Source organism: Corapipo altera, unplaced genomic scaffold (genome assembly GCF_003945725.1).
Source record: "Corapipo altera isolate COAL_440 unplaced genomic scaffold, ASM394572v1 44, whole genome shotgun sequence".
NCBI lineage: Eukaryota > Metazoa > Chordata > Aves > Passeriformes > Pipridae > Corapipo > Corapipo altera.
The window spans coordinates 10,137,645-10,159,188 of NW_020884880.1; the positions used below are offsets into that span (position 1 = coordinate 10,137,645).

At 36.1% G+C, this 21,544-nt stretch overlaps 1 protein-coding gene across 2 annotated transcripts in view; it reads left to right on the top strand.

Annotated features, from left to right (window-relative positions):
• Positions 1 to 20,585, top strand: part of SP4 (Sp4 transcription factor) — a 27,775-nt gene extending 7,190 nt beyond the window's left edge. For both annotated transcript variants that reach the window (XM_027639182.1, XM_027639183.1), the window contains exons 4-6: positions 15,470 to 15,698; positions 15,914 to 16,113; positions 17,206 to 20,585. In XM_027639182.1, the coding sequence (XP_027494983.1) occupies positions 15,470 to 15,698; positions 15,914 to 16,113; positions 17,206 to 17,453 (677 nt within the window). In that variant the 3' untranslated portion in view covers positions 17,454 to 20,585. The remainder of the gene's footprint in view (positions 1 to 15,469; positions 15,699 to 15,913; positions 16,114 to 17,205) is intronic.
• Positions 20,586 to 21,544: the final 959 nt, after the last annotated feature.

Sequence of the window (21,544 nt, forward strand, 5' to 3'; positions counted from 1 at the left end):
AAAAATGGGGGGGGGATTGTTGTGGGTTTTGTTGATTTGTTGTCGTTGTTGTCTGTTTGGTTTTTTGTTTTGTCAAATGGATTCTGAATTCCAAAACAGAAAAATTTCACATTGGGAAAAAAAATATTAAAATCTTCTAGTAAATATTGTATTTTGGTCTGCTTTTTATAACCTTTGTTACTCAAAGTCTACTGTAAACATATGTGTGTTTGGAGGTTTTTTGTTGTGTTTTTCAGTTAAAAGTTCAAACACTGATCTTGGTAAGTATCATACTTTGGGTTGTATGTTCCATGTTGTCAAAAAACAGGGCAAAGCAGAGAAGTTCTCGCATCCTTTCATTTCCTGGCCTGAGGGAAAACTCCTTCAATATCAGTGATGCAGAGGAAAGTGGCTTTTTTACTGTGAGAATGACTGAACACTGACACAGGTCGCCCAGAGAAGTTGTGGACTCTTCGTCTTTGGAGATATTTAAAAGCTGTCCGGACATGGTCCTGGACAACTTTCTGTAGGTGGCCCTGCTTGAGCAGGGTGGTGGGACCAGATGCCTTCCAGAGGTCCCTTACAGTCTGCACCATTCTGTGATTCTGTGAAATTTAGTTAAGATGTACAAAGTGTCAGTCAAATGAGTAATTAACTGTACAGAAGAAAGCTGGATGAGAAGACAAAAACTAAGTTTATGAGTCTTAAAACCAGATATTTAAACCATTATTTAATTAAGAGCTAATCAAACAAAAGACTACATAAAAGCAACTGTGTTTACTTGAACCTGCAGGGATCTACAAATACCTGCTTTGCTGTGAGATCAGTACCTGTCATGGCCTTTAGCAAGCTAGTTCTGTACAAAGTAAACTTCATTTCTTCTGTGCTGTGTGAATTGTTGTTGTTTTATACATGGTTCCCTGTGGAAGGGGGTAGCCTGGAATGTTATGGTTGGTGGCCTTCTGAATTTAGGCTCTATGAGCTTGGGAACAGGCAAGTACTGCACAGTGCCCTTGCCCTTTTTCAGAGCTCCTGCTGTGTGAGTTGCAGATGCAGATGCAAAGGATTCCTATACCCAGCCCCCATCCCCTTCTTAATATAAGGTATCTTTTGCCTTTTTAAAGTTTATTTTCAGGCCCTTCCAACTGTCCAGATCTGTTAATTAACAATATAAGTGACTGTGTGAAAGGACCTTATTTTAGTACTAGATGACTCTAAGAAAAATATACAGTTCATAACCTTGTTTCCTTTTGGTGGGCTAAATTATTTTGGTTGGTTTGTTGGTTTTAAGTTTTTTTGTCCCTTAGAATAATTCCGTTTCTTATGAGGAAAAAATAGTAGATCAAACTCCTATCTACCTTAATTATAGAGCTTGAGGTAATTTTGTTACATGGTAATGGAGGTATTTGTCCCCTACAGAAGTGAATGAGATGTTCTTGTTTTAAAATAGTGAAAAATATTACTTGTCTTTTATGTATACTTGTTCCAAGCTTTTTTACTTGCTTTAGGCAACAGTCACCAGATTCCATCATCTTGCAAAACAAGTTCAAGCCATTTTCTTTAAGATGAGTGGTGACATGGCCTGAGTTATGGGGAATTTGGAGTTTGTTGGCCAAAATAACCTGAAGCAATGAGTTCTGTTCAGTGGAACAGTCTATTGCCTAGGACTACTACAACTGGCTAGTTTTAAGTCTTTTGCAAGGATGTGCTGTGGACTCCAAAACAGTTATTAATGACAATGAAATCCAATGCCAAGTGTTCTTATTAGAGTGCTTTAAAAATGTAATGAGCCTTGCCCTTCTGTTTCATACTCTATAGTAATGTGAGTTACTAAGGCATTTCTCTCTTTGACCATTTACTTTCACTGCATTTGGTAGTTATGCAATGTGTCAGTACCTTGAGGTCTCCTGATTTCTTGTGCCTTTTCCCATTTGTCTGCATCTAGCTTCAGCCTGTCTTCAAGGCTTTCTCTTCCTTTTCTGTCTTTATTAACTCTTCTTTTGTGACAATCTCTTGTTTTAGGACTTGCTGTTCAAAAACTGAAGACATTGTTTAAATATTATTATCATTCTGGGTCAAAGTTTGCAGAGAAGTTCAAAACATTCTACCAAATTCTTTAAATAGGAATAAAATTCATAAGATGAAATTATGTCACTCAGGAATAGTGACTGGGAAAAGGGAAACATCACACCTATTTTTAAAAAGGTAAAAAGGAGACCCTTGAAAACTACTAATCAGTAAGCCTCATATGTGTCTGGTAAGATCACGGAACACACCTGCAAAGTATGTCAAGGCATATGGGTGACAGAGGAGAATTAGACACAACCAATATGTTGTCCCAAATCTTCATCAGACTTGTCTTTGCAAAAGGTAAATCATGCCTGACTAAACTGGTGGCCTTTTATGACAGAGTGACTGCATTAGTAGGTAAAGGAAAAGCAGCTGATTATCATCTACTTCACCTACCATGACTTATATAAGGACTTCAACATAGTCCTCCACAGTAGTCTTGGAGAGATACAGGTTTTATGGATGAACTATTTGATGGATAAGGAAATGGCTGGATGGCCACATTCAAGAGTTGCCATCAATGGTTCCATCTCCAAATGGAGATCAGTAGTCAGTGATATCCCTCAGGGGACCAATACTGGTCAATAACTTTGTTAATAACATTGTGGGGTCAAGTGCACCCTCAGCAAGTTGGCAGATTGCACCAAAATGAGTGATGCAGTTGATGTGCTTGAGGGAAGGGATGCCATACAGAGGGACCTTGACAGGCTTGAGAAGTGGGCCAATGTGAATCTCATGTACTTCAGCAAGGCTGAATGAAAGGTCCTGCAACTGGGATGGGGCAATCTCCAATGTCAGTATAGGTTGGGTGGTGGACTTAGGGACTGAGAACACCTCTGAGGAGAAAGGCTTGGGCATACTGGCAGATGAAAAATTGGATATGTGCTGGCAATGTACATTTGCAGCCCAGAAAGCCAACTGTATGCTGGGCTGCATAAAAAGAAATAAGAACAGCAGTTCAAGGGATGTGATTCTCCCCCTCTTTGCCTCTCTTTTGAGACCCCATCTGTAGTACTGTGTCCAGGGATGGGATCCCCAGTAGAAGACAGACATGGATCTGTTAGAACAGGTCTGGGGGGGGGGGGCGTGAAAATGAAGAGAGCTGGAACACATCTTGTACGAAGACAGGCTGAGAGAGTTGGAGTTGTTCAAACTGGTGAAGAGAAGACTGGGGAGACCTTATTGCAGCCCTTCAATATACAAAGGGAGCTTGTAAGGAAGACAGACTTTTTAACAAGGCCTGCCTGTAGTCACAGCACAAGGTACAGCTGTTTTAAGCTGAAAAATGGGAGGTTTAGATTGGATGTAATGAGAAGGAATTTTTTACTATGAGGGTGGTGAGACACTGGAACAGGTTTCCCAGAAAGGTTGTGGATGCCTCATCGCTAGAAGTGTTCCAGGTGAGGTTAGCTGGGTCTTTGAGCAACCTGATTTAGTTGATGATGTCCCTGCCTATGGCACAGGCATTGGAACTGAGTGATCTTTAAAGGTCCCTTGTGACTCAAACCATTCTATGATTCCAGGATGTAAGAATCAAAGGTGTTTTTGACCCTGCTTCATGCTGACTGCAGGTGATGCATACAAGAACAGCGCTCAGATACTCTTCCTACCATTCTGTGATCTGCAGCTCAGGCCTTCCTGAGCCAGAAGTGGGATATTTGTTTTGAAATATATTTAATAGTCCTTGATGGATTTATTTTTAAGCACTCAATACTTGTCTGCAATATATTGTGTTCTAGTTGTTGCATAAGACACATTTCTATTTAATGTTCTCAAACTCTGTATTATGAAAACTTAAAATATCTTATTCATCTTCATACCATCACAGTCTATTATTCTCTATCAAATATGCTAGATTTTGAGGGAGGGGAAGGTGTTTAGTGTGAAGTTAGAATATTACACTTACGCTGTTGAATGAAAGAAAATGCATTTTTGTGATATGTATCCTGTGGGTCTCCTTGCTCATGTTAATGTTATAGTGAATATGTATGGAAACAGAAGTTAGCAAGTGGTGTAGCTAAGCAAGGAGGGATGCCTGTAGGTGGTAAGAAGGTGAAAAGGGTTTGAAATAGCCACATTATGTACAAGTAAACTGGCAAATATAAACTCTAAGTGTGGAAGTCAAAAGAGCTGAAGGAAAGAGGTTGAATGATTTATTTTTTTCCCCAAATAACATCCAGTGTTTCCCTGGATGTTCATTGGCAAGCAAGATGCAGCAAATACCTTGAAAGAAACAAGCTTCAAGCTGTGGAATCTGCAATAAAAAGATAAGTACAAAGAACTGAGCTATATTCAAAAAAAAAAAAAAAAAAAAAAGAAAAACCAACCAAAAAAAATTGAATCTTTCTTTGTTTTTTACTTCACAGTGTGTCACTTGGCATTCTGAGAGTGTAGATGGGAGAAGTATAGAAATGTAGCATACTTTTTCCAAAGTCATGAAAGGTCACAACTGTTCTTGAGCTGAGAATTGTTGCAGAACCATAGTGTTCTAAATATTATAGTACTGGCTTCCTTTTTAAATGCTTCAGAATAATTACAGGAGAAGCATTTATTCTTCTAATGACAAAATTGCTTTGGTTATGAGGTTTTCTTAAACTGAAATTAAAAATAGTGGCAGAAATAGTTTAACAACAAACTATGCTGGTGAAAACAAACATTTTGCTTGGTGATGGTAAGCATAAAAATAAGTGTCAGTATACAAGTCCTGAATTTGATGCCTAAAGAATGCTGTTCAGCTGAATTGACAGCGGAGAATAACTTGGTAAAAACACCTCAGTAAAACAAGTCTTTTCTGCCTGACCAGTGAGTAGCAAGGCATAATGTCATTATTTCTAAAATAAACTGGGAAGGGGAAGCATTTCAAGTACCAACTTTGCTCATAATTGCCAGGTAAAATATGTTCATAATGAAATATTTCTATGCTATAAACTTCAAGAATAAAATGTAAGTTTTAAATTCTTCAGAGAAGATTGTTACTAAAGTTGTATTTCCATACTAGATTATGTGGTCTTATAAGAATGTTTCGTCAATACAGACACACTGTCTGAGAACATTGGGTTTTACCATCCCCTGCCTCACTCCCTGTTGTCAGAAGTCTGAGCATATAGAGCAGGAAATTAATTGGCTGAGCTTCTTTGTTCATAAAATTTCAAGCAAGTAAACTGAGTGATATGGCACATCTTCATCAGCCTGTTAGTATTTTTTTCTTTTTTTAAACGGTGCTTAGGTCTTCACTAAGCCAATCTTCTTGTTCTTCCATTACCACCTGGCATGAGGGAAAGACAAGAAGCATGTTAAAAATCTGATTTCAATAGCTTCCTCACTGTAACTTAAATTATAGAGTACTAAGCTTCATATGATTTTGGTGCTGGTAGATGAAACAAATCAATTCTTACTGGATTAATATATTAAAAACCTTTAATGGCAATGGTGATTATTGAAAAAATCTAACTATATATGAATGGCATGTTGTGTTCTAAGGAGAATATTAATTTCAAGTATAAACAGTGTTATTATTGGGGGTTGCCCTGTGCAGAGCCAGGAGTTGAACTCAGTGCTGCTTGTGGGTCCTTTCCAGCTCATGCTATTCTATGATTATTGAAGATCAATTATGTTTTTCAGTGGTCAATGATTTTTAATGAATAATTTAGTTAATAAATGTTGCTTGAATTATATGCTATAGCATAGTAGCTTTGAAACTAGTTGGGACTGCATTACAAAATGTAATTTTTATAATGAATGTTTTCCCCTTTTCATGACATTTTCACCAAAACAGTAGTTCTGGACATCTGTAGTCTCTTGAGAAATGTAGCATCTGAGCACACACTTAGTTTAGTTTGGGGTATGATTATATAGTTATATTGATTTCTGTATGCATCAGTTCTTAAGAATGGAGTTTCCACTGATGTTTAACACTACTGAGAGTTGATAACAGTCCTATACCTTGATCACTGGTCATCGGAAAAACATTTTACTCCAACATGCATATTTAATCTTCATAGATTACCAGTCGAGTAGAAAGTTGTTGTGAAGAGAAAATTACCAATTAATATCCTTCTGCCAAAAAAAAACTTGGGATACATGTTAGGTCCAAGTCTGGCTTTCCTTAATTATAGTTTCAAGGGATGTGACCGCTTTTCCCTTGAGAAAAATACTGATGTGGAAGAAATATGGGCCTTTATTGTCTTGTTTCTTTGCTCATCAGAAAATAATTGACAAAAACATTAAGCTTTTAAGTTTGTTCTCAACCAAAAAAGAAGACTAGGTATATAGTTTTATAGGGTTAACAATGTTACAGAAGATGTCAGAACTTCTAAGGGTTTGAATCTTAGAGTTTTACATGGCTCTTCTTTTGTGATTCTATAATATGTAGTTTTGTTGGTCCTTGCCTAGTGAAGGTTTTAACAAAGTTTCAGTTTTTACATCTTTAATAGAATCAGTTAAATAAATTAGTCTTAATATTGATTAACCTATGTACCCATAGGCTGTTAATAAAACCAAGGCTTGTATCTTATATTTAATCTTATCATATAAGATCTTTGAAAATGTTTTATGAATCTTGTTTTATTCCTTATAATAACTTCTAATCACCTTGCCATTATTTTTTGTTCTGAATAAATTATCAACTGCTATACAATTTAAACTAATTTTAAAGTCATCAATCTTCCTTTCTGTTTAAATGATTTTCTGTTTTTCATGTATGTATGTACCTGTTAACTAATCCCTCCTGTACACAGAGATATATTTACTCTTATCTTGATCAACATAACATTTCATATAGCCAAAATGTTTATTTCAAGGACATTCATGAACCTTCTAGTCAAGTGTAAAACATGTAAGCTAGCTACACTATAGTCAAAAATCCTGTAAAACCCAACCAAAAATCTCCTCATCACAACCCCCCAAAATCCAAAGAGAATACTGGCAACTTAGCATATGTATTTCTTTTATGTCAACCTACTTCTGTCCTTTCAAGATTCAGCTATACTGTTTCATGGTAATACTCAGAAATTGAATGGAAATGCAAAAAACCACACTTTCTGAGACCAGTATTTATGTTTCCATATGGCAGAAGTGTGTAAGATGGGCTTTTGTTGGGGGGGGAGATGATGGAGGGGTGTTCTGTTTTGTTTTGTTTCAGTTCATCAGGTATTGAGGTCCTCTAGTCAGACTGTGGAGACTGACAGTCAGGAAGTTTCTTTCTAGTCCTATCCCTGTTTAAGAGTTAGGGGGAAGAGTTGAAGGAAAGAAACGTACTGCATTCTGTTGTGGCTATAAGCTGTAGAATAATCTGAGAGTTGGGGCAAGGTGATGGGGCAGAGGGAGATGTTCCATAAAAGTAAACCTAAAAACCTCAATTTCTTAGATCTGCCACTAGTTTCCATGTGTCTCTGACATTTTGCAGCTCAGTTGGTACTTGGATTTTCAGTTATCTGTTCGTCTAAGGTTCAGTACAAGGGGAACTACTAGTGTTCTTGTGCAGAGAAGTGTTCTTGAACAGTCATCCTAAATATGGTTCTTTTTGACTATTTACTCAGTGATGATAAAAATCAAGGGGTTTTTGGAAGAGTCTCTTGCCTTTAGTATAACAAGTTATTTTTCTGATTCCACCTCCTTCTTTAGAATACCTAATAAATTGACCATAGTTTCTTTCCATTTGAAGTCACAGTATCCGAAACAACCAGAGATACTGCCTTCTTTAACTGAAGCCACCACTTGGTTGTTCAAGACTAAATTTTGCGAAACTGTAGCTCTGTGGTTGATTTTTATGTTGGTTTTGTATAGGTCTTTCTGTGTTGTATTTGTGGTAGCTCTTTCCTGTGTTTAATAAAGTAATGAAAAGGAAACTTGCTTTTAGTTGAATGGAAGATACTACCTGAAAACTTCTTTTCTGTCTCAAAGTACTGAAGTGACCTCAGGTTGTCCTACAGCACTTTGGTAAAGCCTTACATTTTTGAAAAGTCATTAAACTTTGTGAAACTTTTTGGGCATTGGTTTGATTATTGGTAACACAAAAGATTAGTGCACTAAAGGAAACAGACTTTATTTTTTTAGGATGCTTAAACCCTTCAAAGTTTTTATTGCCTTAAATTTCATGCTTTTAAGTGGTATTTTTAACAGAAATCAAGTTCAGTTATGATGCCATTCAGTAATATTTTAACACACTGAGGCATAGGAAGCTTTTGAAGAAGAAGATAACAAGTTCTTACAAATCTTTTCAAAGTTTGCCACAGGCATAAGATAGAAACTTGCTGCAGTGCCCCGTAGGAGTAGAAAAGACACATGTCTATTTGACACTGCAGTTTGCACTGGAAACTTCCTGCTTGTAGTAGCATCTAGACACAGTGCTGTGATTTGCAATGACTTTAATTTCTTGTAGTAGTTGGGTGAATCCAGTTCTTCTCTCTACGACAAACTGATCTTCTCTACAGAACACGTGGGTCCCTTGCATCAATGCTCGCACAGTTTCTGTTTTGGGGAATTCTTCTTTTGTCACGTATTGTTTCTTCATAAATCGTTATAAACTACTGCTCTAGAAGAGAGAGACAAATTGTCGCATACTGTGTCATCTTCTGTGTAAATACTGAAGCTCACCGTTGTCTTCACATATATTTAATTTTAACAGATGATTTGCACTTCTTTTTTCAGCATGAAACCTCCTTCCTAGTAGTTGGGGTTTTCTTTCGAAAAAATGGATCTCTAACTATGAACTATTGCCACGGACTTTTAAAAAATGTTAGAATCTTGGTTATATCTTAGTAAAAGTGCCATTTTATTACATTATATAGACATATATTGTAAATGTATTTTACTACAAATAAATATATAAAATATATAGTTATTATCTGTATGTCTTTGTGAATAAAGAATATTAAAGTAAAAGGTGTTTTCAAGCTGACTGTACTTGGTGTTTGCAGGGCAGGGGGACATAAGAAACTTCTTTTTCTCCATTGCTAATTGCATCAGTAAGTTGTTAATGGGTGAGTTGCTGCATCAGCTCTGATGCCAGTAGAGCTTTGGAACTCTGCAGACCATCATTAACTTTAGTTAGCTGTCCTGCAGTAATAGGCATTGAATTTTGAATGTTAACTGCAACCTTCTCGTTGCTTTTTAGGATATGCAGTTGAACAAATTTTTGTTTTTGCAACATTAACCACTGTGGCTCTAGGTACATTTTGCAAAGTGTGTCTCAGATTTTACAGTAAGGTGCACCCTACTTAGATAAGTCTGTCATTAATGCTGTCCTCTTTGGACTGCTGAATGTTGGTTGTACAACAACAACAGGAAATCTATCAAATTGTTTTGAGGAACTAAGTAGTAGAACCTGAAAGTGTCCTTTTCCTAGTCTTGAGTTTCACTTATTTCCAAGATCCATTTTTCTAATGCTTGATTCCCCTGATTTATGTAGATCATTAAAGTTAAGTCCTTTTCTTCCCCTTCTGCCCAACTGGCCTCAGAGAGTAGCTTTTCATGCTTGCTACTTCAGGTGAACAAGAATAGGAGTGCAGGTGCAGTGTGTAGTAAAGGGAAACTTGTCTTGGGATGGATGGCCAAGCCTAATAACCACAATCATCAGCAGTCATTCGCTCTGTAGGAAGGAACTTCTTAGGTACATGCATTAGCTTTCTTTAGTCATCCAGATGCTGTTATTGGAGTTACTATTTTGAAAATCAGTTTTTAACTCAAAATGTGATTGAGATATATGTGTGTGTGTATATACATTATTTGACTTCATAGTAGTTACTTGAAGTTGTTCTATTTTCTTGTATGAATGTGTTGCAAACTCGTGTATGGGAAAGTATGTGAGTTGTAACTGCTAAGGTGCAGTTTTACTGCAAAACTGGAAAGCTGGGTAGGTGATGCTGAAGAATAAAGGATTTGTAATCCTTTAACTTGATAATCCTGTGTCTTGCACTAATAAGTAATGCATTTACTTAATGCCTTAAATGGGAAAGACTAGTGACTAAAGTCATGCAGGTTCTTCTGTTTGAGAAGCTTAAAAATTTCTAGAACATTAATTACATTCATTCATAATCATATATGTAACATTGCAATAAGTGAGAGTCTCATTGCACTTGATTTGCAAAGTAAATACCATATCAGGTTTCCTTGCTGTTTGCATTTTGTCCTGTGTTCAAATAAATGACTACTAACCAAAAGAAAGAGAGAACTTAGACCTGAGAGAAAATGAAATGCAGTGGAGTAGTTGGTGTCAGTGTTATTTTGTATCAATGTTATTTTATAACATTTTGTTGTAACTTTATGTCCCTACAGAAGGTACAATAAAGGTCAGTCATACACAAGTTCAGTGATGATTTTGTTAATCAAAAATATTTCACAACTTCAGAAAATCATTATTAAAGAAACCATGGGAACTTGAGAAAAACTTTTTACCTTCCAAAAGCAGGTGTAAACGTACGGTGACTGCTTTGACAACTCATATAGAATAACAGAGATGAACTGAAGTGCGGCTTGGTTCCCTCATGTAGTGATTTGTTTAGACCTCTTTCTGAAACCTGCTGAAACTTGAGAGCTCTTGTTACTGAAAGGTTTGATTATGAATGGTGAAATGTAGTGATATCAGGTCTTGTGGTTTAAAGTATATTGGGAAGAAGCAATGCCAAGTAATCTCATGATTGTGGTAGAATTTCTAGAAGGCTTTCAATGGTATTTTAATGCTACTAGTAAGAAGTTAAATGGAATATTTTTGATAGGTCTTTTTTCTCCATCTAGAAAGTGTCAGGAGATCATTCTCTTCCTGTATGGATGTTATCTCAACCACCTGTTTTTAGAAGAAGCAGGCTTGTTTGTTGGGTTTTTTTTTCAAATAACAAGCTAATTTATACCTAGATCCTCTTAACTGAGAAATCCTCATTTTTATAAACATTTAGATGTTGCCCTGATTTAATTTAGTAAGCTGCTTAGAAACTCATATCAGTAGTTAAGTTTTCTCAGTATCTTTCTCTGGTAGGCTTGATTTAAGAAATAATGAAATGCTTTTATCTTCCCTTAATAAGTACAAATGATGTAAAAGTTAAAGCCCTTAGTGATCCATAGTGGATAGTACATTGTTTTAAAAAATCCAAATCCCATACAACTCAAGTCTACAGCAGGTTTACTTTGAGATTTAGGGCACGTTCTGTCAGTTGTTTTGTGAAAATTTTCTGATTTTTCTTTAGGAGAAAAGATGTTTTCAAGTGGTCTAAAATATATTCCTTTTATTTTCAAGATTCTTTGTTCTTGTTGTTTATGTTTAACAGCTTTAAAATGAGAAAGATAAATTTCTATCCTGTAGATCACTAGCATGCTAGCTTGTTGGGATGCTCTCCCAGAAGTTCAAAACAAAAATTAAGTCTAGGAATTACATTATTGAGCTTCCCGGTGTTTTCTGATCACTATGTAAATCTCTGATAAAAAATATTTATCGTATGTGCGTGCTGCCTTCAGTTACTCTTTTATCTCAAAAATTAGGTTTGCTTATTGAATATTGTGGTGTGGTTCTTTAAATAAGGCAATTTGTATGATATTTTCAGAGTTTCAGAATGTTCTGTTCTGAATTTAGTAAGTGGAATCCAAGGGAAGGGATTTTAAAATAGCAACTCTGTGAGATTAAATTAAAGAAGAAAAATCAACATTTGGATTAAAAGTGTTATAGCTAGTTAATCTCATCTAAAGAGCAGTCATCTAATTACTGTTTAACTGAAAACATATGGATAATGTAATTTTCTGCCTGAGCAACCTTATTTGGCATTTTCTCTTATGTATTTTTATTATCACCTTTACAGTTACTGTGAAGAATTTCTACTCAGATGTATCACTGTATTATGTTTAATAAATAGATTAAGGTTGTAGCTCAGTAGTGTGTATCCTACATTCCAAGATACACCTGGTCTCCTCACGTGGGGGAAGGAAAGTTCAGAACTGATAAAGTGTGTTTCAGCAGTGGTACTTGATATTCTGAAGAAATATCAGAAGACCCTTCTGTGGTTGGTCGTTTCATGACTTAGAGAGTGGAAGTTGGTTCATATCTATCAGCACAGTATGTTGGGTTTTTAGAAATGCTGAACAGGCTTCCCCATAAATATGGATTGGTCAGATCCAGCAAGAGTTATGTGCTGGACATTAATCACTAATCATTGGGTGAGAAAAGGAGTCATTATGCTCAGGGTTCGAGTGCCTCAATTCACACCTTGCTTGAAAAACCTTGGTTTGGCAGCCCAGGGAAAAGTTGCATTGAAACTTTAATATCAATTCAAGAAAATCAGAGAGAAAGAGAAAATGAAGAGACAATTATCCCTTTCAACTGAGTTCTGACGAGAGACTGGTTAGGTTACAGGACTTTTTTGCTCAAAGAGGACTTTGTGACATAGTTGGAGTCATCCCTCTAACAGACTGTAACAGTGAAGGATAATTCTTAATAATGTACTTGAAAATGTGACTAGTAGTGAAAAAGAATAAAAGGCTGCAGTAGGTGTGGCCATAATGTCTGTTACATCTTTAACTTTTGTCATGACCATTCACAGACTCATCATTTGTAGTGCTGCTCTGTGAAGTAAAGGAGTTTGCATCTTGGGTATGTTTAGCAGTGAGCAGATTGTACTCTGGGAAAGATTACAAGATGAGCAAGCTCTTTCTTTTCATTTACCTTTGGCTCACCAAAAAGTGCAGCTGGTTTTCAATGCAAGCAATCACATTATCATATAAGATAAGCATTAGATATAAGAAAAATAAATTATTGGCCTTTTTTTGACTCTGGCTACTTATAACACATGGTCAGCATTTCAACAGCTTAACAGCCTGACAGGGAGTTGCCCCTGAACCTCTCACTTTCTTTGGAAGCTCTTGTGTCCTTTTCTGCCAGTGTTAGACTAAAGTAGTAGATATTACTATTTGCACTTATATTATGATGTTCTCCTTACCCTATCATATGCTCCCTGAAGGATTCTCATGACTGCTTTTCTTTCCCATTAGACAATGGAAAATAAATTTATATCCAGTACATTGCTATTCTGAAAAGAGTTTGTTCTGTCATAGACATGTGGGGACTCTGCACTCAAGATTAGGCCTGTAATTATTTTTCCTCTGCTGCGAATACCAGACTTTTTTTAGAATTTTTTTTTGTTTTACTATCTATCTGTCCTACAGCAAGTGGGACATTATCTCTTGTGGGTTTGTCCTTGTTCTTTTCAGAGAACTCAAAACACTCAGCATCTGTCAATATTTGTGGCCTGTTTAAGAAAACAAGGAATTCATGTGTATTCATATCTAGGCATATCAGATGCAACTTCCAGACGTAAACCAAGGGAGATAACTGGGAAAATTTGGTCAGTGCTTCTGGTGAAAATAACCTGGTACTGACCTAGGCAAAAGACAGATTTACTCTATTTCTTGTACCCAACAGTGGCCTGTTAGAGGACAAGTCAGGTCACTTTGGGAGGTTCTCTGTATATCATGTTCTTCAGTTCTAAACTACCTGCATGTGTGTGGTGGTGGCAGGTGGTTGTGTTAGATTTCACCTATGGCTGTTAGCACCATGTCACACAAGGTAGCCTGTCCAAGCATCTATTGCTCCTCAGCAATCATGTGAACGAAGTAGTCATTGTCCTGTGCTGGGTTGTATCTGAACTCGCTCAGTAGCCGGGCAGTTTAGACTTCAGAGAGAGTGTTCTTCCCAGTCCCCAGTGATGGTGTCTATTATGGATGCTTGAGAAGTAAGTTGAAGTAACCATTACAATCTCTCTGAATCATGTTACCTCCAAGGGATTTCTGAGTTTTAAATGAATGCTTCAATACTGAAGACTTCCAAGTCTTAAAATATAGTAGTCTGTCCTAAGGAATTCTGGTTGCCCATTACAGTCTCTCAACAAGGAGGTATTAGGTATTATTTCCTTTAATTTTGCATTTGAATGAAGGCACTGAATTTTTAAAAATGGCAGCATCTAATTATATTTTGTCCCATTCCCGTTACTAGTAGGACTAGCATTGTGTTGTCATATTGCAGCTGGAAGTCATATATCTGTGTCAGATTTATTTTATCATATTATTTTCTTAGACTGTATAGTACTAATTTTTAAAGCAAACATAATATTACTCTGCTGCTCAAGAAACTACATTTCTTACCTATATCGGAATACTCTATTTTGCTTTAATATCAAGACAGTAATCCTGATTTCCTTTGATCAAGAAAGCCAATGAGATAAATGGACTTAGGCAATGAAGCTGAATTCTTCATTCATCAAGTCAATCTTAGAATTCCATTTGATCACTTCCCTGGGGAGCCTGTTCTGGTGACCATCCACCCTGTCAGTGAAGAACCTTTTCTTAATGTCCAACCTGAACTTCCCCTGGTGCAGCTTCAAGCCATTCCCTCGTGTCCTAACACTGGTCACCAGAGAGAGGAGATCAGCACCTGCCCCTCCACTGCCCCCCTTGAGGAAGGTGCAGACTGTGTGGATGTCACCCCTCAGCATTCTCTTCTTCAAGCTGAACAAACCAAGAGACTTCAGCCACTCCTTGTAAGTCTCGCCCTCGAGGCCTTTCACCATCTTGGTCGCCCTGCTCTGGACACACTCTAATAGTTTGATGTTCTTCTTATATTAAGGCACCCAAAACAGCACACAGTGCTCGAGGTGGGGCCACATCAGTGCAGTGTAGAGCGGGACAGTCACTTCCCTCGGTTGGCTCACTGTGCTGTGCTGGATGCACCCCTGGATATGGCTGGCTGTTTTGCCTGCCAGGGCACACTGCTGACTCATATACAGCTTGCCATCAACCCCAGATCTCTTTCCGTGGGGCTGCTCTCCAGCTTCTTGTCCCCCCATTTGTACATATAACCAGAATTACCCTCCCAGGTGGAGAATCCTGCAAAACAACAATCCCAAGAAAGCTCTGGTATGTTAGCTTGTTCAAGTCTAGTCCTACAATGTTTCTTTTTCTTTGTGAAAGTTCCTTTATGGCTCAATGTTGATTCAGGACAGATTGTTAGAGAAGTGACAATTCTGCCAGTGCCATAAAGCAACTCTTAAAATTAGCTAATTGTAGTTTTCTGAATGCAGATATGTTTTCAAAGGTTATTACAGACACATTAATTGGCAATTGATTGAACAATATTTCTCCATAAGATTTTGTTTAATTTATCTCAGCTTTTGAGAAAAAAAACTTTTGTTAAACTAGTTAACGTTTCTTAGTTGGTAATTTGCAGTCTTGCGCTGTTCTAATAACAAATTACGTTAAACAGGGCTATCTAAGCTAGCACATAGGTACTCTGGTAGTGCTTCAGGAAAATGGCTGGATTTAACACTTGGTTTATGGCTCCCCCTTAACATTAGGTGGATTTTTGTTCTACAAAATGTAGGATGTTTATTGGTGCATTTCACTTATCAAAATGACTAATAAAAGGTGCAAACACTTTATTTTCCAGGTCAACAGCAAGGACAGGATGGAGTAAAAGTACAGCAAGCCACAATAGCTCCTGTTACTGTAGCAGTAGGTGGCATTGCTAATGCAGCAATTGGTGCTGTTAGTCCTGATCAGATAACACAAGTGCAGCTGCAACAAGCTCAACAAGCTTCTGACCAGGAAGTGCAGCCTGGCAAGAGACTGAGAAGAGTTGCCTGTTCATGTCCTAATTGCAGAGAGGGAGAAGGAAGGTAAATGTAAATTTTATCAGTATATATTTTAGCATCTTATCACAGCTTGCCTCATTTAAGCGTGAGATTTTTAATGCTTTCTATTAGAAAGTACATTTGTGGGGGGTTTTTTAGACAGAGGATTATCACTATTCTATTAGCATGAAATGTTTTTCCCAATAGCTCATAGTATTTTAGAATATAACTACTTACCTGTTTAAATATGATCTTTTTAGAGGCAGCAATGAGCCAGGAAAAAAGAAACAACATATCTGCCATATTGAAGGATGTGGAAAAGTTTATGGCAAGACGTCTCATCTTCGAGCTCATCTGCGCTGGCATACTGGTGAAAGACCATTTATATGCAACTGGATTTTTTGTGGCAAGCGATTTACAAGGAGTGATGAGTTACAAAGACATAGAAGAACCCACACAGGTTGGTCAGCCCTCTCTTGTATGCATAATACGACAAGTCTGAGTCATAGTGGCCATGGTTAAACAGTGGTATCAAAGTTCTCACTTGTTAGGTTATCTGAAGACTACTCTTAAATGTAAGTAAAGTAACTTTAAAATGAGGAAGTGGTAGATTTCAGTTTTTGTCAATTCAAGCTGACTATGAAATCGTACAAATTAAATGGGATCTGTTTCAACTGTTCTTCTCTATTTGGGCTGGAGAAAGATGATCACTTCATCACAGATAGCTTATGTACATTAACTAGTGCCTGATCTAAATTTAACAAATTTAGGTTGGCCATGTAGGACTGGTTATGGACTAGGGTCATTATTTCCTCACTTAGGCTAGCTCAATCTTTAAGAAATTTGTTAACCTAGTCCATACATTAGATTTGGTCTTCTTGGGAAGTTTCTTGGAAGTTTCAAGTGGGAGCCGATAAAGCAAGTTCTCTTAACAGTTCAGATTGGAAAAGTGGACCTTTTAGAAGGTGAGAATTTTATCAACCTTCATATTTCTAGCCCCAGGAGGGCATCCCCCTCCCTGTCCCTCCTTCGCCAGCTTACAGCACCCAATGTCGTAAGTGATAATTTTATCTGAACACTGGTAGGACCTTTTAGTACGTTGAATTTGTCTCTCTTGATGTAGATTTCATACATCCTCATGAAGCATTGGGATTCATGTTTCCAAATTCCCTTCCCATCCCTGTAATCTAAATAACAAAAGTATTCTTAAAAAATGCTACTAAGTCGTTCTTTGAGGGCTTTCACTTCCCTCGCTCTGTTAGGTTTCTGGAAGTTTATGAAAATTCTCTGGTGACCTGAGATTCAAACTTCTCACCAGATAATCACAGCATAGCAAATAATTGTTGAGAACATTTTAGTAGTGAAGAGTAGATTGCCAAAAGCCTGTGACTAAACAGAACACACCTGGGAATGAGTCAGGTAGAAAAGAAACCGTTGTATCCTTTTAAAGACACTTCAAATGTTGAATAGAATAGGGTCACATTCAAATGATCAATCAGCGTTCAGTGCTCTCATTCAGTAACATTTTGGTTTTGTTCTTCTTTTAAAAAAGGTGAAAAGAGATTTGAGTGCCCAGAATGTTCTAAAAGGTTTATGCGAAGTGACCATCTCTCGAAACATGTCAAAACTCATCAGAACAAGAAGGGTGGTGGAACAGCCCTTGCTATCGTTACCTCAGGAGAACTGGACTCTTCAGTTACTGAGGTTCTTGGATCTCCAAGAATTGTCACTGTTGCTGCCATTTCTCAAGATTCAAACCCAGCAACCCCTAACGTTTCAACAAACATGGAAGAATTCTGAAAGGATCATTTATATGGACACCTAGTGCTGCACTTAAGTTTACATACCTTTCAGGATATGGAAGTGGGCTGGTAAAGTGGATTACAGAGCAGGAAATAATTTTTTCAGTCACGACTTCTGTAACTGTTCCAGATTGAAGGGTCAGCATGGAAAGTGTACACCGGTGCAACAAGACAAAAATTTCAAAGATACAAACACCGCAAATTGATGACTGGATAACCAGATCGAGGAATAATATTTCCATACTGTACTTTTTTAGTTATATGTCTGTATATTCTGTAACGATTTTAAGTGAACTTTACCCCCCTATTTTAGCACTGTATGTTAATGTGTTTATAAAATCAGATAGTATCAATGTAAAACAGGGTGGACTTTGACTAGGATTAATACCATTTGATGAAGGTACTTTATTTTTAACATAAATTTGTAATATTTTCGTGAGAGCATCCTTTTCCCATAAGGCATAGCAAAACTGAGTACAGGATGAACAATAGCGGATATATTTTAGGCTTTTGTTAGGCTTTTGCTCAGTCCATACAACACATAAGTTAATTTTGGCCATCTTTTCTCAAGTTTTGGAACTACTCTAGAAGCAGTTGGACGATGCATGCTGTGAAGTGGTTCTGAGGTGGACCTCAGACTAATCTTGACCACTACATTATAGTAGTGTGCATAAATGACAATCAGTGTTTTCATTACTCTCTTTGTGTAGAGAGCTAAGGTTATGTAGAATTAGTGTATACAGTAGGAAAGATAAAACCCTAGAAAGATATTAACATAAGATTTTACAAAAGTAATGTTATCTTTATGTAGGATGAAAAAAATTGTGTCGATTTTTGGTAATTCATTTCATTATATATGTCACTGCCTATGACAAGGAGGTTGGAACTAGATGATCTTTAAAGTCCCTTCCAAGCAAATCATTCTATGGTTCTATGATTCTGTATTTTAAAACGTCTGTGGCCCATCTCTAACTCGTAGGTAACCTGAATCTTAAAAACTCAATTTTAGGTATTTAAATGTTTTAATCTTGTTAGAATTCATGGAAATTAATCAGACAATTGAGTGTTGTAGCTCATTCTCCAGCAACTCATCTCTGTAAATACTAGTTTATTATGTTGTGGTTAATGTGCTGAGTTCTTTGTGCTTTGACTTAATAGCCAAAGAAAAAATGGTCACATTTTAACCAAAAAAAAAAAAAGTAAACGTTTTCTCTCTTTTCCCCTAAATATTACTATTTTCTCTTCAAGGATAATATGTGGGCTGGTAATAAATATCTGTTACCTATCAACTCATATTGAGCCTCCAACTACAAAACAAACTGGGAAAAGATAAATATTTTGCAACATGAATTTTGGTTTCAAAGGCTTGGTTACATTTTCAAATGTGACAGTGAATATAGAGGAAATTGAAAAAAACAATAAGAACAAAACCTGCCTTTTCTATGTGAAAACCGCAGTACGTACAAGGAGTAAAGATGGCCAAATATTTCATACTCAAGATTTTTAATTACTTCCCATGGCATAAATGTAACCTTTTACATCTAAAGTAATTTATTAATAAATTCTCATGACCAGTTTTTAAAGAAATTTATACACCAAAATATTTTTTACGTAACTAAAGGAAGTACAGTGCAAGAGGGATAAGATGGGGTTTTTTCCCGTGCAAATTACGAAAGGAAGAATGTGTGTGGTAGCTGTTGGTTTGCAAGACATAACAGATACCCTGTGCGTTCCCTCAAAAATGTATACTTCTCATCTGAACACTTTATCAGTCTTGTGGTGTTTTCTGTATTTTTGAAGCAAGAGAAATACCAATCATTGTTTACACTGTGTACACTTTAGGCCAGCCCTTTGTAGCAAAATACTAAGCTGAGGGTATTTTATACTTTCAGTTTACATAAAAAGCTTTGAGATAAAAGAAAAGCAATTTTACACTGTGGTTATAAATTTCAAGTTTCTTAAAGCTTTTTTAGACTTGTAACAGAGTCTTTAAATTTTAGTTGGGTTTTGTACATTATTTTGTATATTTTATTTAAAGTACTCTTAACTGATGTATCTGGATTTAAAACATCAGAATCAATTAGGTGTTACATTTAATACAGATGAACATTAGGTAGTATTAACTGTTAATTTTATTATATAGGAAATAAAACATCAAATATATATTTTATCATTATGCTTCACAATCAGTGCTCTACATTTCTTTATGCAAAGAAGAACTTTCCTAATATTAATACCATGTTTCCTAAAAGTTAACAGTTTTTGTAAACTGAAGTTACAAGCATTCTGCACAACCATTTCATATGTAATTTTTCCCATGCATACTTATGTATGCATAGAGGAAAGTGAAGTAATTTTCAATCTGCAATGAATCCCTATTATAGATGTATCCAAATCTAAATCTGGTTGGCTTCATAGCATCCCAGGTACATTAACTTGTGTTAGCAGGTGCACATTTTACCACTGGAATTAGAAACATTTTGACAGTCTGTTCTGCATACCATTCTGAATCCACTTTTCTGTCTTAAAAGGATCGTAAATTTCAATGTCCTTTATTTGACTCAGTGGGATATAGCTGTTGTAAGTAATAGGGCACAGATGTGCAGTAGTATCTTGTTTAATGGCATTTCACTGTTCATTCCCTTTGCCACCATTAAAAATTTTGCTTTATTGTAATTATCAGTGCAAAGTGTATTTACCATGGTAGAACTCCAGTGTTAGAATAGTTTTTTTCTTACAATATACTTTCTTTGGTTAGGTTTGTGTATGTGTTGCCGATTACATTAGCAATTGGTGTTAAGTCATTATTTATCACCTTCTTTCATGAGAGCAGTAATAAAAGTGTGTAATCTAGGAGAAAAAGTTAATTTGTCAAAGTTAAGTAAGCATGATGTTTAGGTCCTATTTTTCAATTTTATAACTGTTTTATTGTAACAATATTTGTATTTAAGTCTTCATTTTAATGCCTTGTGGTGTTTTTTTATGCATGTCACTGAATTGTCATCCCGCAAGAATTGATGTGCAGCATAGGGTATTAAATCTACATAATGATTTTGAAACAGAAAAATAGTTGATGGTAAAAATGTAAATGTTTTGCAAAAATTCCTTATAAAAAAAAGTTTTGTAGTAATATTTCACTTGTAAATTTTTCTAAAAAAAATGGAAAAGGAAAAAAATGAGAGTAATGTTTCCCCACATCTAGAATTTAGAAATTAATTCTGCCAGCAAAGCCTGTAAGGCATTAATCTGACACTTTTACAATGCTGATTTGTATAATTTTTTGGTGGGTTTGGAACTAAAATCAAGTTGTACAAGTTGTTGCCTGCAATAACATTTTGCAAGTAACCTATTAAAATTCCCTTGAGTTTAAAAGGTTTCTTCATTTAATTGCTTACAATATAAAGCAGCAATAAATTATGTTTGTGTGATAATCTGTTCATCAAGAACACTAGAAAACAAATGCTTCTCAATGGGGAAAGGTTGGCAGCAGCTTCTGGATTTGTGTAATTAAGACCTGTACTTGCTGGTCAGCATTTCCCAACTGGCAGACTCCCAGCAGGGAATTAAACCAGCAGATTCTAGCTCAGCATGAATTCTGTGGGGTTTTTTTAGCTCTTGCGAATGGAAGCTACAGTTATTCCTGAACATACCAAAGGAATAGCCAAAGGAAAAAATTTTCTGAGGTAAGGAATATACACACACACAGAGTTATAAAATAAAAATTTAAAAAACGAGATAATTCAGTTTGAGAGAAATAACAGAAGTGTATTGCATACAAGGAGTGAATATAACAAATAAATGGAAACCTGAAAGTACTGACTTCAACTCGTAGAAAATATATTGAGCTTTTAATGAAATGTCAGCAGGCTTCTGCATTGTGTTATACTAAAATAATTTTTATGGTATACTAAATTGCTAATTATAATGATACAGTAATTATTTTTTAAAATATTAAAAGAATTTTTATTATAAACTTTACCGTACTTTTTGCAGTGAACAAGTAATAGTATTTCACAAAAGAAGAAATAAATACAGAATCACTGAATTATTTAGTTGGAAAGGACCTTTAAGATTCTCAAACCCAACTGC